The sequence below is a fragment of the Chlorocebus sabaeus genome, chromosome X (assembly GCF_047675955.1).
Source record: "Chlorocebus sabaeus isolate Y175 chromosome X, mChlSab1.0.hap1, whole genome shotgun sequence".
NCBI lineage: Eukaryota > Metazoa > Chordata > Mammalia > Primates > Cercopithecidae > Chlorocebus > Chlorocebus sabaeus.
Window position 1 is genome coordinate 102,422,738 of NC_132933.1, and position 14,695 is coordinate 102,437,432.

Below are 14,695 nucleotides of genomic sequence, written 5' to 3' on the forward strand. Positions count from 1 at the left end.
AGCAATGTCCGTTTTACATATTCCTATGTATTCTGTAGGCAATTTGGACCATGAAATTTAATATTATACCCAGGCAGAGCTCTGAATTTCTTCCACGCAGTCCTGTGAAAGCTTGCACATTCTAGAAGAGCTCACTTGTCACTCTAGACAGGAATGATCTGTTTTAGATGATTTGTTTCCTCCAGTAGACTATAAATTCCTTGATGGAAACAGCTACAGTTTATTCATCTCTGCATCTCCAGTGCCTACCATGGTAGATGATACATAATAGGTTCTTAGTAATTATTGGAGGAGAGGAGACTGGGAGGAAAAAAAAAGAAGATGCTTGTAGAATTACAATCTAGTGACTTGGGGAGTAGAAAGGTTCTAGGAGCTCAAAGTGCCAAAGCCAATAGTATGTCACTTCCTCAGGACTCTCCATCTTCTATTCTAATCACCCTAGAGCTTTCCAGTGCCTTAATATACGATAAACATTACAATCACAAAGCAATCCCAGAACATGTGAGCCTTTAGTTCATCAAAATAGCTTTCCCTTCCAGAAGGTTCCAGGTCAAATCAACAGTAGCTTAGCACAAAACCAGCATGCCAGAAGTGGGAAGGAGTGATCAGAGAGGGCTATGTGTAGGCTATGTCTTGGATAACTAATTCCTGTAAATTGATCAAGAATGAATACTTAATGTGCTAGAGCCCTCAATAGCTTGCTCTCTCTCTCTCTCTCTCTCTCTCTCCCCCCACCCCCACTGTCAACTGATGTCAGGAAGAAAATATAATTCTTTTTAAAGTCTTGTCATGCCTTTATACACCCAACTCATTATAATGTCAAGAATGAAAAGCTCTTTGTACACCTATGTCTAAACTTCAGGGGAAGGCAGAGAAGGAGAAAATCAGACATTAACAGGAATTAGTGAAAAGGTGTAAGAGTCCTTGGAGTTTTTTTGTTTTGTTTTGTTTTGTTTTGTTTTTGGTGCTCACCCTTCCCTTCTTTCAATCTCAGAACTGTTGCTGGTATACCCTGTGCCTTCCCTACAGTCATGAAAGTCAGACTGTGATATACAAATGCAGCATTTAACAAAAAATGTCAAGGCATGTTAACAAAAAATGTCAAACTCAGTACCATGAAAGAGGACACCAAAAAGGATGCCACTCCATGTGGGCAGGGGTTGTGTCTTATTCACTATATCTCAAATGCTTTGAAAAGTGCCGAACACAAAGTATTTACTCAGTAAATATTTGTTTAATGGATTATTGAATGAATTAAGCTGATTAATCAGGAAACTGCTATAGGCAGTCAGAGCGTGGTATTCCTAAAAGAATACTCAAGGGATTCCTAAAAGAATCCCCTGAGATGAAACTGTTGTCCAGGTAAAGCAATGCTCTGCTCACCTGGCAGCCAGGAAGGGAAGTGTATACCTCCAGAAGGTAGTTAAAGCCTTATAGAATATTCCTTAGCCCAGAGTCAGAGCCTTATCTCCTGTCTTTATTCCCTGGCTAGAACATTTGGATATCACTGAATTTCCAACTTAATGCCTCCTTTTGCTTACTACTTAAAGAGAACCAAGGCCAAGGCTAACAGAACACATTTTTGCTTGAACTAAGCCAATAGAGTGATTGGCCAAGCAATATAAAGATCATTACTCCTAGCCGGGCACGGTGGCTTGCGCTTGTAATCCCAGCACTTTAGGAGGCCGAGGCAGGCGGATCATGAGGTCAAGAGATGGAGACCATCCTGGCCAATATGGTGAAACCCTGTCTCTACCAAAAATACAAAAATTAGCTGGGCGTGGTGGTGCACGCCTGTAGTCCCAGCTACTCGGGAGGCTGAGGCAGGAGAATCACTTGAATCCAGGAGGCAGAAGTTGCAGTGAGCCACTGCACTTCAGCTTCTATTCCAGGATCTGCCCCTCTATTATTTTTCTTTTTGAAAATGACTGGCAAAACAAACAAAAACACACACAAAAAATCCCAGGTCCCAGGTATTGGCTCTAACTTTCAGTCTTCCTCTTCACACGCTCTGACACCTATACAGTAGGCCATTTTAGACTTAGCAGCAGATTTTCAGGCCCTCTTTAATCCGTCTCCATGATTCATCCTCCATTCTCTCTTCTCTGTTGTTTATTTTAGATACCTGCAGCAGAAAATAACCCTTTTCTTGTTGGAATGCACTATTGGTACTCCAGCTACAGCCACCGGACTCAGCACTGCAATGTTTGTCGAGAGAGCATTCCTGCCTTATCCAGAGATGCCATCATCTGTGAAGGTACCTTTCTGATTCCTTTAGGAAGTGAAGCTCAGTGGGTAGATATAGGGATGAAGGAACTCATGTGGCTTTAGTATCATTAACTCACATTAGGTCACTGACTCTGGTGTGAGGTTAACCCTGATTGAGGAAAGAAAAAGGGAGAAAACTAGCATGAGGGGGATGAAAATAGAGGGATGAGTATGGGGGAATAGGACTATATTATCACAAGTGTTAAAAAGACAGAAATCACCTCATTCTTACCATCAATTTTCATTCAAGCTGGATAATAAAAAGATTAGCCAGTAAGAATAAAAAGGAACTGGATTCTATTGGAAATAGGTTTTTGGAGGTACGTTAGAACTATATAGAATGCATCTGTGTTCTAACTTTCAGAGCAGCTTAGGGAAGGGAATTAGAGTCCTCACTGTTACCAGATTCACACCCATCTTTTTTCTTCCTCTTCTCACAGTGTGCAAAGTGAAATCTCACAGATTATGTGCTTTGAGAGCAAGCAAAGACTGCAAGTGGAATACATTGTCTATCACTGATGACCTCCTCCTGCCTGCAGATGAAGTAGTAAGTACTAGCCATGTCTTCTCACAGTCGGCCTCTCCCATCTCCCCTTCAACCAGGATACACAGGGGAAGGAAGACTTCTTCCTAACTCCAGATAAGCAAAGTCCCAGGCTCACAATCCAACTTATCTGGAAGAATGAACCTCCCTCTTGTCATTGTTCACTAGCATTGGAGTAGGGAGGGCAGGACTATGAAGAGCCTGGGTCATTTACCTAATGTCCTCCATGGAGTAGTACAATTATTCCAGTTGGCCCTTCCTCTCCTTATATCTCTAACTTCTACCTCCTGTGTCTTTTTACCTTTCTGCAGAACATGCCCCATCAGTGGGTAGAAGGAAACATGCCTGTTGGCTCTCAGTGTGCAGTATGTCATGAGAGCTGTGGCAGTTATCAAAGACTTCAAGACTTCCGCTGCCTGTGGTGTAATTCTACGGTAAGACTCTTCTCATCTTCTTGATATTTAGAGAACTTAACTCCTGGCGAAGGGGTGGATTAGAGCTCGACCATGTATACACATAGATAGAAACCTAAGAAACCCTTATCTCAAAACAGGTTAAACAGATTCCATAGTATAAAGCTTAGTATCCTGCCTTTCCAGATCTGGCTATGGAGCCTTTGGGAGAAAGATTTAAGATCATCTTTGTTGCTTCTTAGTTGGTGAGGCCTACTAACAAATGGGAAAAGCTGAACTCTCTAATGGCAGTATGGGCAATTAAAAAATAAGTTCTGAGTCTGCCTTTGAGAAACCTTCTCCCTTTCTCATTCACTATTTCCTAGGAACTTGTAACCTTTATTAATTAAAAATGGTTGATAATATTAACACATTATTATTGCCACTATATACTGAGTGCTTAATATACATGATCTCATTTAGTCCTTCCAATAAGCCTAAACTGGGCCTCATTTGTTCCCATTTTACAGATGAGGAAAGTGAGGGTCAGAAAAGTGAAGTGATTTGTCCAAGGTCATTCAGCCAGTAAGCAAGAGTCTTGATTCATACATAATGCTGCAAAGACTATGCTCCTTTTTGTTTTGTTTTGTTTTTTGTTTTTGAGACAGGGTCTCACTATGTTGCCCAGGCTGGAGTGCAGTAGCACAATCACAGTTCACTGCAGCCTCAAACTCCTGGGCTCATGTGAGGTGGGCTCCTCTCACCTCAGCCTCCTCAGAGTAGCCGGTACTACAGGCACATGCCACCATGCCCAGCTAAATTTTTAATTTTTAAGTCTTGCTATGTTGCCCAGGCTGGTCTCAAACTCCTGGGCTCAAGCGATCCTCCCACCTTTGCCTCCCAAAGTGCTGGGCTTACAAGCATAAGCCACCATTCCCAGCTGACCACACTCTTAACTACAACACTACCATGCCTCTAAACCAGTGGTCCTGTCCTCAACTGGGGGTAATTTAGCGCCCCAGGAGACATTTGTCAATGCGTGGAGACATTTTTTATTTTTGCAACTCAGGGTGGAGGGAAGTGCTACTGACATGTAGTGGGTAGAGGCGTGGGATTCTGCTGAACCTCCTACAATGCACAGGTCAGCCTCTCATAACAAAGAACTACCTGGCTCAAAGTATCAGTAATGCTGAAGTTGAGAGACACTGATCTCAATTTCTAGCATTTTAGATGCTTCTCCAAAACTGAGTTTTCTAGACAAGAAGAAATTGAAGTATGAGCTTCTTCTTAGAAGACTCCGGTTGTCCTCTGTTTTTGTTTTTTTGTTTTTTTTTCTTTTCTTTTTTCAATTGCTTTTGAATTACCAGGCCAGGTTCATGCCCCCTAGAAACTGTAATTTTCCAGGAAGTGGCACTTGAAGATGTCAGAAATCTGGAAAGAATGGCCACTTGTGGAAAAGACAGCAAAGTCTCAGCTGTCACTTCCCAGCTGTTTGACCTTAGGCAAAACCCTTGACCTCTCTGAGCTTTGGTATCCTCATTTTTAAAATGAATTCAATAATGTCTTTTCTACCTCACACACCTGTTGTTATAAGGATTGAAGTGTAATATTAGATTATTAGTATTAACTCTTTTATACTGCATGTAAATTCCCCATTCTGTAGGCCACTAAGGTTGTACCTTAGGACTGGTGATTTCTCAGTGCCTGTAGGTGGGTATCTTCTGAAAGCTACCTTTGAAAGTATCAGAGTTCTGAGGCCACACTGAGGGACAGTGTAGGCTCAGAGTAGAATGGAGGTGTTCAGGTGAGTTAGGGATATACGTATGGCACCAAATCTCAGAAAGGGAGATTAAATACTAAGGATCTAAATCTTGGTATTGGAACTCAAGACTGATCAATGGTATCCTTTCTCTCCCCCTCCTTTTTTTTCTCTGCTCTTCTCTTGTCGTTTCAGGTGCATGATGACTGTAGGAGACGGTTTTCCAAGGAATGTTGCTTCGGAAGCCATCGCTCATCAGTCATTCCTCCCACTGCTCTAAGTGACCCCAAAGGCGATGGTGAGTAGTTAAATCTTAACCTCAGAAGCACATTGGGAATGGAGGGAAGGTGCAAAGACTGGGAAGAAGGACTGCAATTAAATTATTCTCCTCAAACCGTCAAACATTTTTGGGAAGTAGGAATGGGCTTGTGTATACAGATAGCTCCTGATTCTCTTACCTTTGGGGTTGTGAATGTTGTTCTTTCTGGTGTATATGTATGTGGGCACGTTCTCTATAGCTCGGTCACAATTGTTTCTGATCAGAATTGATTTCAGCTTTTTCATGATTTCCAAACACTGGATAAGTCATGAAATAAGTTTGTGTCCAGGTGGTCAAGGAAGAACTTCATGAAGGCCAGGTTATTTTACTTTTAAAATGGAAACTAACACCAATGTTGTTCCTAAATATGAAACTAACATGATCATTACCCCAACACTCTTCATTGATGCTTTGTCAATTCCTGGACACTAGTGATTTATTAAGAACTCTATTCTCAAGGTGTCTGAAGGCTACAGAAAGATCTAAGACATGGGCATTGCCAGAGCTATTGATTATTGTGGATTCGGGCTATTGATATAATACAACAATTAACAATTTAATGTGTCATATGCTAAGTGCCAAGGGAATGGTAGAGACATTTGGAAATGAGAAAACCTTAGGAATGTTAACCATTTATAGAAGGTTGAGCAGAAAGGAGGTAGTAATGAAATCAATGCAGCAAGAATAAACTTTGTATAGAGTCTTCTATCAAGAGGTCTAGCAATGTTAGAACAAAAAAAGCAGGAGCCAAGAGGAAGGGTATTTTGTACAGTTTTTGTGTTTGTTTAAGAATAAGTGATACATAGAGGTATCATGATGTAAGGAAAAAAACAAGAGCCAGGCAATTATGAGCTTTAGTTACTTACTAGATATGTGATGTTGGGTTAGTCACTTACATTCTCTGAGCTTTGCTTTCCCCAACTGTAAATGGGAATGAAGCTATCTATTGTGAGGATAGATGATAATATGTGAAGGGCCTAAGTATCTAAAAACATAACCTCAAAGGACCACAAAATTAAATCCCTTGACTTCTTGGGCAACTAAATACCTAGTCTCCTAGCCTAATAAAAAGTGCAGACCCCACAGGGATGATTCACTCTTTGGCACTTGCCTTTTGAATTCACCTCTCCTTGCCTACTTTTTCTTCGCTTTTTCTGAGAGACTCTCCTTTTTGCCATTGACTTGTTCATTTGCTTCTCCCATTACTCATTATTAAAGAGTGGGAGCTGTCAAGATCAAAATCACATATCACAGCTTAAAAGACCTAACCTATTTTACTAACACTAAGAAATTTAGAAATCTAATATACTTACCACTGACATGCTACTATTTCACTAAGCCAGAGAAGAGATACACTGCTCATAAATTTCAGTTTGTGTATGGTTAGTTTCACCCTATATATGGTCAATTTCACTTACTGGAGGAAAGTTCAAATTCTTCCTGGAATGTTTTAATCTATATTTCTCTAATTTGCTAATTTGTCCACCTCTGACATATGGGATATCCACTGATCCAAGAGTGATTAGTGAATCCTCATTTCACTGACTTAAAAATTATCCCCATATCGATGCTAGTTGCTTACTTCATTGCCAGGGAAGAGCCAGCATTAGCTGGAAGCAGAGAAAGGAAAAGAAAGAAGAGTAGATGGTTTCCTTAGAGAACAGAAGGGGGCAAAGATTCCTGTAGCCGTTACAACATAGTTTTAGAACTAGACATACCACATGTGTATGTGCATGCTCATATATATGCTCATGCACACACACACAGCCACTCTAGATCCTTCCAGTTATTTTTCCAACCCTAACACAGATATAGCTAGACCTTAGTACATGGAATGAGCCATTCATACAGGTTTCTGAAGGCAAGTATACTCATATGTCCCCATAATAACATGTAAAGACACAAAACTGAATTCACTCAGGTATACATGCATATATTATTATCAGATCTACTCAAATAGTTATCCACATGGAGTCACCCACCAGGTAGTTGACCAAAGAGGTGATGAGATTCATGACTTAGTAAATAAGAGATACTTGCCTAGATAGGAGAATGAGGGACTAGGGAAGATGCAATTGATACAAGAGGAAAAGTAGCAAACTGGTCAGCTAAGCAAAATCAGGCTGGTAGTGAAATCAACCTAGTTTTGAATCTGAGACATTTTGCCCACCCCCACAGGGACCTGACAAAGATGTCTTTAAGCAGATGGCCCACCTCAGCATGCCACAAATGACCCTAAATACTTGTTAAGAGGGTTGCCGCCTCTCCTTTGTAACTGGGCCAAACGTGTTCTGTGTTTCCTGTCTTTGCGTTGGTGTTTTTAAAATTTATTTCTTCCTATCCTATATCACTTCTTATGCTTGTTGTAGCTTCTCAAATGATGGCACTGTTACTTTCTTTTTCTTTCCACCAGTAGTACGATATTATTGCTTAGGAGCACCTGGGCTAATCTATTCTTTTTGTTTGGTGTCTTATTTAACATCCCATGAGTTAGCTTTTAACTTTTCCTCCTAGTGATCTGCATTCTTGATCCAATTGAATCTCCCTCTCTGCCAACACTTCTTTCTGTCATGCGCTACTTGTCCTGGAACTTCTTAGAAGTGTCTTTCAAGGCTTCCCTATCTTCTTGACTCTTTCTTTCTGGCTTCTCGGCTGTGGCCTTGTGCCCTTTAATGGGTAAGTTTCCTACTGGAAGGTCCCTTCCCAGAGGAATCTTTTGCATCTTCCAGTCATAGAATCTTAGCGATGTAAGGTCCTTAAAGATGGTCTGGTTCAATGCCCCCTGGCTGAGCTAGAGAATCCTTTCTTCAGCACCCAGCTGAAGTCATGAAGGCATCTAGCTCATGACTTTCCGAGAAAGGCCTTGCTAGCGTTGAGTCACACCCATCTGTTCGCACATGTATTTATTCAGTCAATAGACTCTAATTTCTGAGAATTCCTTCCAATTATCCCTTTTTCCTATTCAGTCTGCTTGGTAAATTCCTTCTCTTATCTTTTAGGGTCCAGCTCAAAATCAAACATTGTCTTCTCTGTTTAACAGCTTCTGTAATGGCCTCTTCCCACTCTCCCAAACAAATCAATTACTTCTTTGACTATAAACCAAGAACACATATCTCAAAGCACCTAACACATGACGTTATAATGGTGTCCATCTTCCACCCCAGCCTGTGAACTCTCTGTATCCTTAGCACTTGACTCAGACCTGGGTATATGGTACACGCACAGCCAAGATTTGTTACACGAATCCATTAATAAATTTACATTTACTGAATGAATGTATTACTGTATGTAAGGCTCAGTGCTGAGCGATGACTAAGATAGCAGCACTGGCTCATATGGAGAAAAAATAGTGAAGTGCAGTGGTTGTTGTATCAGAAGCATCTGAAAGGCATGTTAAAACACAGATTTCTGTGTTTCAGACAGTCTGAAACACTACCCCCAGAGCATTTGATTCAGTAGATCTGGGTGGGGCCCAGGAGTTTGCATCTCTAACAAGTCCCGGATGCTGCTGATACTACTAGTCCTAGAAACACACTCTATCACTTACTGTGTGCCCCTGGACAAGTTACTTAACCTCTCTGTGATTAATCTGTCATTTGTTTTCTGCCAATAAGGAATAATAATTGTACTCAGGTGTGTCATGAAGGTTAAATTAGTTGACATTAGTAAAGGAGGATTTTTAAAGTACAGGAAGAGAATGGTAAGCCAACCTATGCCAATTTCGCATCTTTCTGTGGAGTGAACAGAATAAATTTGAGTGGGACAGTTAGCTCCCTGTTCAGGGTGCTGTGGTTGTATTAATGCAGCTCAAAGAAACATGAGCTTTTTTCGAAAGGTTCTTTCAGGCCGTTGACTCATCAGGAGCTTAAAGTCAACTAAATCCCCTAAGCTCTTTTCACACTTGATGCTGCCAAGTCAAGTTCGTATTGTCCTGTTCTGGTACAATTTATGTCCTTGAGCCTAAAAGGCAAGCTTCACATTTATTCCCTTTACATTTCATCCCTGGACTTTGACCTGTCAGCCTGTCAAGGTCATTTTTCAATCTTGATTCTGTCATCCAGTATCTCTTCCTCCAGCTTTGAGTACTTCAAAGTTCATAAGCCAGCCCTCTATGTTTCCATGTGAATTGTCAGTTAAAATTGTGGAATAATACTGGACACTCCTTTATGATTAACATAATTCTATTCAAAAGCAACCTTGTGGAAAGGATTGTTTACTGGTTATAAATCTTCTTAACATTATTATATTCCTGCCCTCAGTGGCACCCATCTTTGTCACCTGGTTCACAAGATTCTCTTGACAAACTTGGCCTTGCTCAAATTCAGATATTCCCTTCCTCAGGGGGAAATGCTAGATGGGGCTGCCCCTGTAGTCTCCTGGGACTGACTTCCTGCCGGGGCTACTTCCCACTGTCTTCCCATCTGTGACCAAATGAGGTTTGATGCTAAAGTTCAAGTCGCCTTAATTACAGAATTTTCTCTCTAAGCTTCCTATGCTCACTCTAGTTTATACCCTCATGGCTATTTCATTTATGGACAGCGTTAGTGTAATTCTTTTTTCCTACTTCTTAATTTAATTCTTGTCTAGTTAATATATTCACATGGTTCAGTTTTTTAAAAAAGAAATACATATATACACATAATACTTAATGAAAACTCTTGCTGCTATCTTTTATCTTTTCTCTGATCTTCTCAATCTCCTACAGCCCCCATATCCTCACTCACAGTTCAATACTGCCATTACTTTCTTAAATACCTTCCAGTAGTTCTTCATGTATATACTAGTAAATATAAATAGATATTCTTATCCACTCCTTTTAATACTATGCATATTGTTCTGCACCTTGCTCTTTTTCTCCTTTACAGTATATTTTGGAGATTTTTTCCATATCAACAAATTGCTTCCTTGCTCTTTTTTACAGTTGCAAGATATTCCACTATATGGATATACCATAACATATTTAACCAGTCCACTATGATGAATAATTTAGTAGTTTTCAGTCTTTTGCTATTACAAATTATGCCACAATGAACAGCCTCATACATATCCTTTTACATACACGTCTATATGAAAAATTCCAAGAAATAGAATTACTAGGTCAAAATGCATATGCCTCTGTAGTTTATTCATAGATACTGTCAAATTCACCTCCATAGGGCTTGTGTCACTCAGCACTTCCATTCTTAGTCTATGAGAGTGCCTATTCCCCCATGGCCTCCCCAATCAAGTGTGTTTTTTTGTTTTTTTGTTTGTTTGTTTGTTTTTGTAATTTTTTTTTGCCAATGTTCTAGACAAGAAAAAAAAAATGGTAACATGGTCTAGTTTTAATTTTCATATTTCTTGTTATGAGTAAGTTTGACCATCTTCTCATCTTTAGGAGCCAAGTTATATTTCTATTTCTCATGAACATAATGATTGGCTTTTAAAGGTTCATTTTCATCTAAACACTGGGAAACTAAGTTTTTGAATGATTCATTTTGAAGATAAGGAAACTGAGGCCCAAATAGTACACAGTGGTTGGTCTCACTGCCACTGCTGTCTCACCGTTAGAGGGAAACTGCCCCCAAAGGGCCTTTGACACTAAACAAAACAAAAACATTGGGGGCATAGATAGGTTTATTCCAGGACCTCTGGCAGGGAAAGTGCTTGCTTCCAAGCACACCTCAGAGAGCCACTAGATGTTGGCAAGAAGTTGCTTCCATGAGTCCTTTAATTAGGGTGCATACCCAAAGTCACATGCTCACCTAGAGGGTGTTGATAGAGGGTTGCAGAGTGAGGAAGGGAAGCACAGAGCACAGACAGGTTCTAAAACAAGGGAGAGGTAAGCTTTGGGCTAGGCCATGAATTGGGGCCTGCATTGTTGGTTGGTAGGGGAGCAAGCACATAAAAAGTTAACACCTTTTGACTATTTTATTTAAATATCTTAAGACCTGACTCGTAATGTTTCAAGTCCACACTGAACAGTCTTCTGCTTATTTTTGCACTACTTCCTCTAACATCTTGTTGCCATTGAATCTGTCCCATGTCACCTCTCTGACCTCATCTTCTGCCACTCCCCCCTCACTCACTTCACAACAACCATACTATTCTCTTCACTGATCCTCAGACAGTCTAGACAGTCTCCCTTTTCAGGGTCCTGGCACTTATTCTTCTTCCTACCCCCCAAAAAACTCTTCCCCCAGATATCTGCATTGCTCACTCCTGCATTCATTCAAGTTTCATCTCAAATGTCACCTCCTGAGAGAAGCCATCCCTGACCACTCTGTCTAAAATAACACAATCTCTACCCGCTTTCCCTACTTTATTTTTCTTCATGACAAATTCTTTTTTATAATTATTTGTTATGGTCTTTCTCCTCCATTAAAATATAAGTTCCACAAGGGTAGGGACTATTTCGATCTTGTCCACCACTGTATTCTCAGGACGTAAAGCAGGCACAGAGAATGCCCTCCATACATATTTATTGAATGAAGGGATTAATGCGTCTTAACTACCATTGTGTCAACATATTACTTTAGTAAAAATAAGTTGGAAGGGGTACTACTTTTGGATAATGTGTTCAGGGAAAGTAACTACTTCTGAGCTATGCTAGTGAGGGGACCCAGCTTCTATAAGACTCCCTTGTAGCTGTCAGGCCTGTCAAGTCCTAAAAATTTGGTGCATGACTGGCTAGCTGGCTTAGGATGCCTTCAAGCTCCACTGGCCAGTGAGTGGGAATTGGCCCATAGAGGAAACCTACTCAAGTAGATTTCCTTCAGGTTCCCTTCCACCCAAGCTAAAACAAATGGATCTTCTCAACCCACCTCCTCCCACCCCTGCTGAGGAGTGAGCCACATGCTTTTTGCCCTGTGTATTTATTTTTGCGGAGGCATCCCTGTCAAGCCACAGCTCCGAGGTCTAGGGGCTCACTATTTGTCTAGCATCTCTTAGGGGGCCATTGCACACTGCCTGTCTCCCTGCCAACAGGCTCTGAGACTCAGCATGAGTTGGCAGGCCTTGGTTATTTAGACTGCTATAACCTCACTTCTCCATGGGTAACTATAATATTGGGGATTATTAAAAGCCTCTCCCTTGTTCAGATAATTTTCCTATAGTCTTGTTTCCCCCGGGGAAGTTGATGAGATAATACAGATTGCTCTGCAACAGCCTTAGAGAAGTGATTACAGTTCTTTGCTTCATCCCACATCGATATGTTCTGTTATTTAGCTCCTGGCTAAATGACAGCCTTTCCTTCTCACTTCTCCTGACCTAGTATCTTCTCACTATAAGAACTAAGGTATCCTGGGCAGAGAAAGGACTAGTTGTGTGCTGGTCTTCCTCCTGGGTTCTCAATCCTCTCCTTCCTCAGTTTCCTCACAGATTTACTAATCCTTGGTTGTGGCACCAATTTCTTTATTCCTTATGTTCCAACATACTGTTGTGTATGAGCCTCTCTCCTGAGCTTGAAGGCAGGGACTATACCCCTAGCAGTATCTGGCATGATGCTTGGCATGTAGTAGTGGCTCAGCAAATGTCATTTGTCTGACAACAGCTGGACAAATACTTTTAAGCCCTTCTGGGTGGTATCTTGACTCTGCTCCTCATTCGCAAAAAACTGAGACTCATACTCAAAAAGTTATTGCAAAATGTGATGTTAAGTCATGTCTCGTTTCCATCTCAACGGGTCTGTTCTTTTTTTTCTTCTTTTTCTTTTCGTTGTGTCAGGCCAATTAGTAGTATCTTCGGACTTCTGGAATCTTGATTGGTCATCAGCCTGTTCATGTCCCTTGCTCATCTTCATCAACTCCAAAAGTGGCGATCATCAGGGGATCGTCTTCCTCCGAAAATTCAAGCAATACCTTAACCCATCTCAAGTGTTCGACCTATTGAAGGGTGGACCTGAAGCAGGGTAAGCATGTACCCCATGAGTATGATTGGGTACGTAAGGGAGTCTTCCCTCTATACATTCTAAACCAGGATAGGTTTCTTGGAATCAGTTCTTGTATTTGGGCAGGAAAGATCTATTTTCTCAAGTCAGGACACAAATGCATAACTCCAGAGCCTTTTGGGTTGGCTTGTAGGAAGGCTCTTAGCCCTCTCCCAGAAATCCCTTCAAGCCCAGGTCCAAGCCCCTCTCAGATTTGCTTTATCTTTTTTGGTTGGAAAACGTAAAACTACACCTCCTAACCTCAGAGAAAGAGACAAATGGACACTGCTGTCTACTTTTCCTGCCACTCTCTTTCCCAGGACCAAATAGATATATCTCCTCTACAGACCTGTTTTATTTTGGGATCATCTGGCTGCTCAGTCCTGGTTCCTGTGAGCCCACTGGCCACCATGCAAGGCATCTTCCTGGGCCTCAGCAAATGGGTCTGGTTAGGTTACTAGTGTTTTCCAGAGCAAAGCTGGGCACAGAAAGAAAATGAGTTGAGGCAAAGCCTGATCTCTGGGATTGTCTATGGTCTTAGATACACAGAGAGATAAGGGTTAAGGGAAAGAAGGCAGGTAGTCTGTTAGCAGAGTGCCAAAGCAGCAATCTTATATTGTGGGAAAAGTTACAAAACTCAGCTGTTCATGAAATGACCCCCTTTCCTTTTTGTCCTTCCAGGCTGTCTATGTTCAAGAACTTTGCTCGCTTTCGCATTCTGGTTTGTGGTGGAGATGGCAGCGTGAGCTGGGTCTTATCTCTGATTGATGCCTTTGGATTACATGAAAAGGTAAGTCCCTGGGTGACTCAGTTTAGCCATTGCTAGAAAGAGTAGGGGTGTGAACTGCCCATCCCAAGAAGTCCCAAGTCTTTGCCCTCCCTGTCTGTAAGATATATTTCCCCCAGGTTTCATATTCAGCCTGACTGGTAGATTCCCAATCTAAGCCTCCTCATCTAGACTATTTTCTGGTTGTCTATCTGTGTGACATTGACAGAAAGAATGAGCAGTGCTCTGTTCCCTAGGCTTCAAAGTGAAGAGTTGAGTTGAAGTAGAGGAGAGCAAACAAAACAGAAGTGGTCTTAGACAGAACTGAGTCCCGAATTTCCTTCCCCTCCTGAGCCCACTGATTTTCTTCCTTGAGTTCAAGAGTGGCAGAAACTTTCCTCTATGTCTCCTTGCTGTCCCTAGGCAGCCCCTTGCTCTTCTCACTCCAATAGCTTTGTCTCCTGACGTACTTTACTCCCTTGGCCCAGCCCAGATAGAAATTCACAGCTATATTTCTCTTTTATAAGCATGGCCATGAATATTGTCATATTCCAGCAAGTTTTCCCTTTACTTAGTAGATTCTGTGTTGTTAACACTGGGGTCCAACTCCTTAGGGAAAATTTCACCCAATTGCAAACATCTTCTCATTACTGTCCCCAGAATCTGAAGTCCCATAAATCCACTGACTTTAAGACCATAATTCTTCCCAAAGAGTACCCTCTAGGTTCTTCCACGGGTGAA

The 14,695-nt window shown here is 41.3% G+C and overlaps 1 protein-coding gene across 1 annotated transcript in view; it reads left to right on the forward strand.

Moving 5' to 3' along the window:
• Positions 1-14,695, forward strand: part of DGKK (diacylglycerol kinase kappa) — a 108,673-nt gene that overhangs the window by 64,230 nt on the left and 29,748 nt on the right. The window contains exons 5-10 of the mRNA XM_007991730.3: positions 2,122-2,257; positions 2,709-2,815; positions 3,124-3,246; positions 5,159-5,261; positions 12,987-13,170; positions 13,870-13,978. Coding sequence (XP_007989921.3) covers positions 2,122-2,257; positions 2,709-2,815; positions 3,124-3,246; positions 5,159-5,261; positions 12,987-13,170; positions 13,870-13,978 — 762 coding nt within the window. The remainder of the gene's footprint in view (positions 1-2,121; positions 2,258-2,708; positions 2,816-3,123; positions 3,247-5,158; positions 5,262-12,986; positions 13,171-13,869; positions 13,979-14,695) is intronic.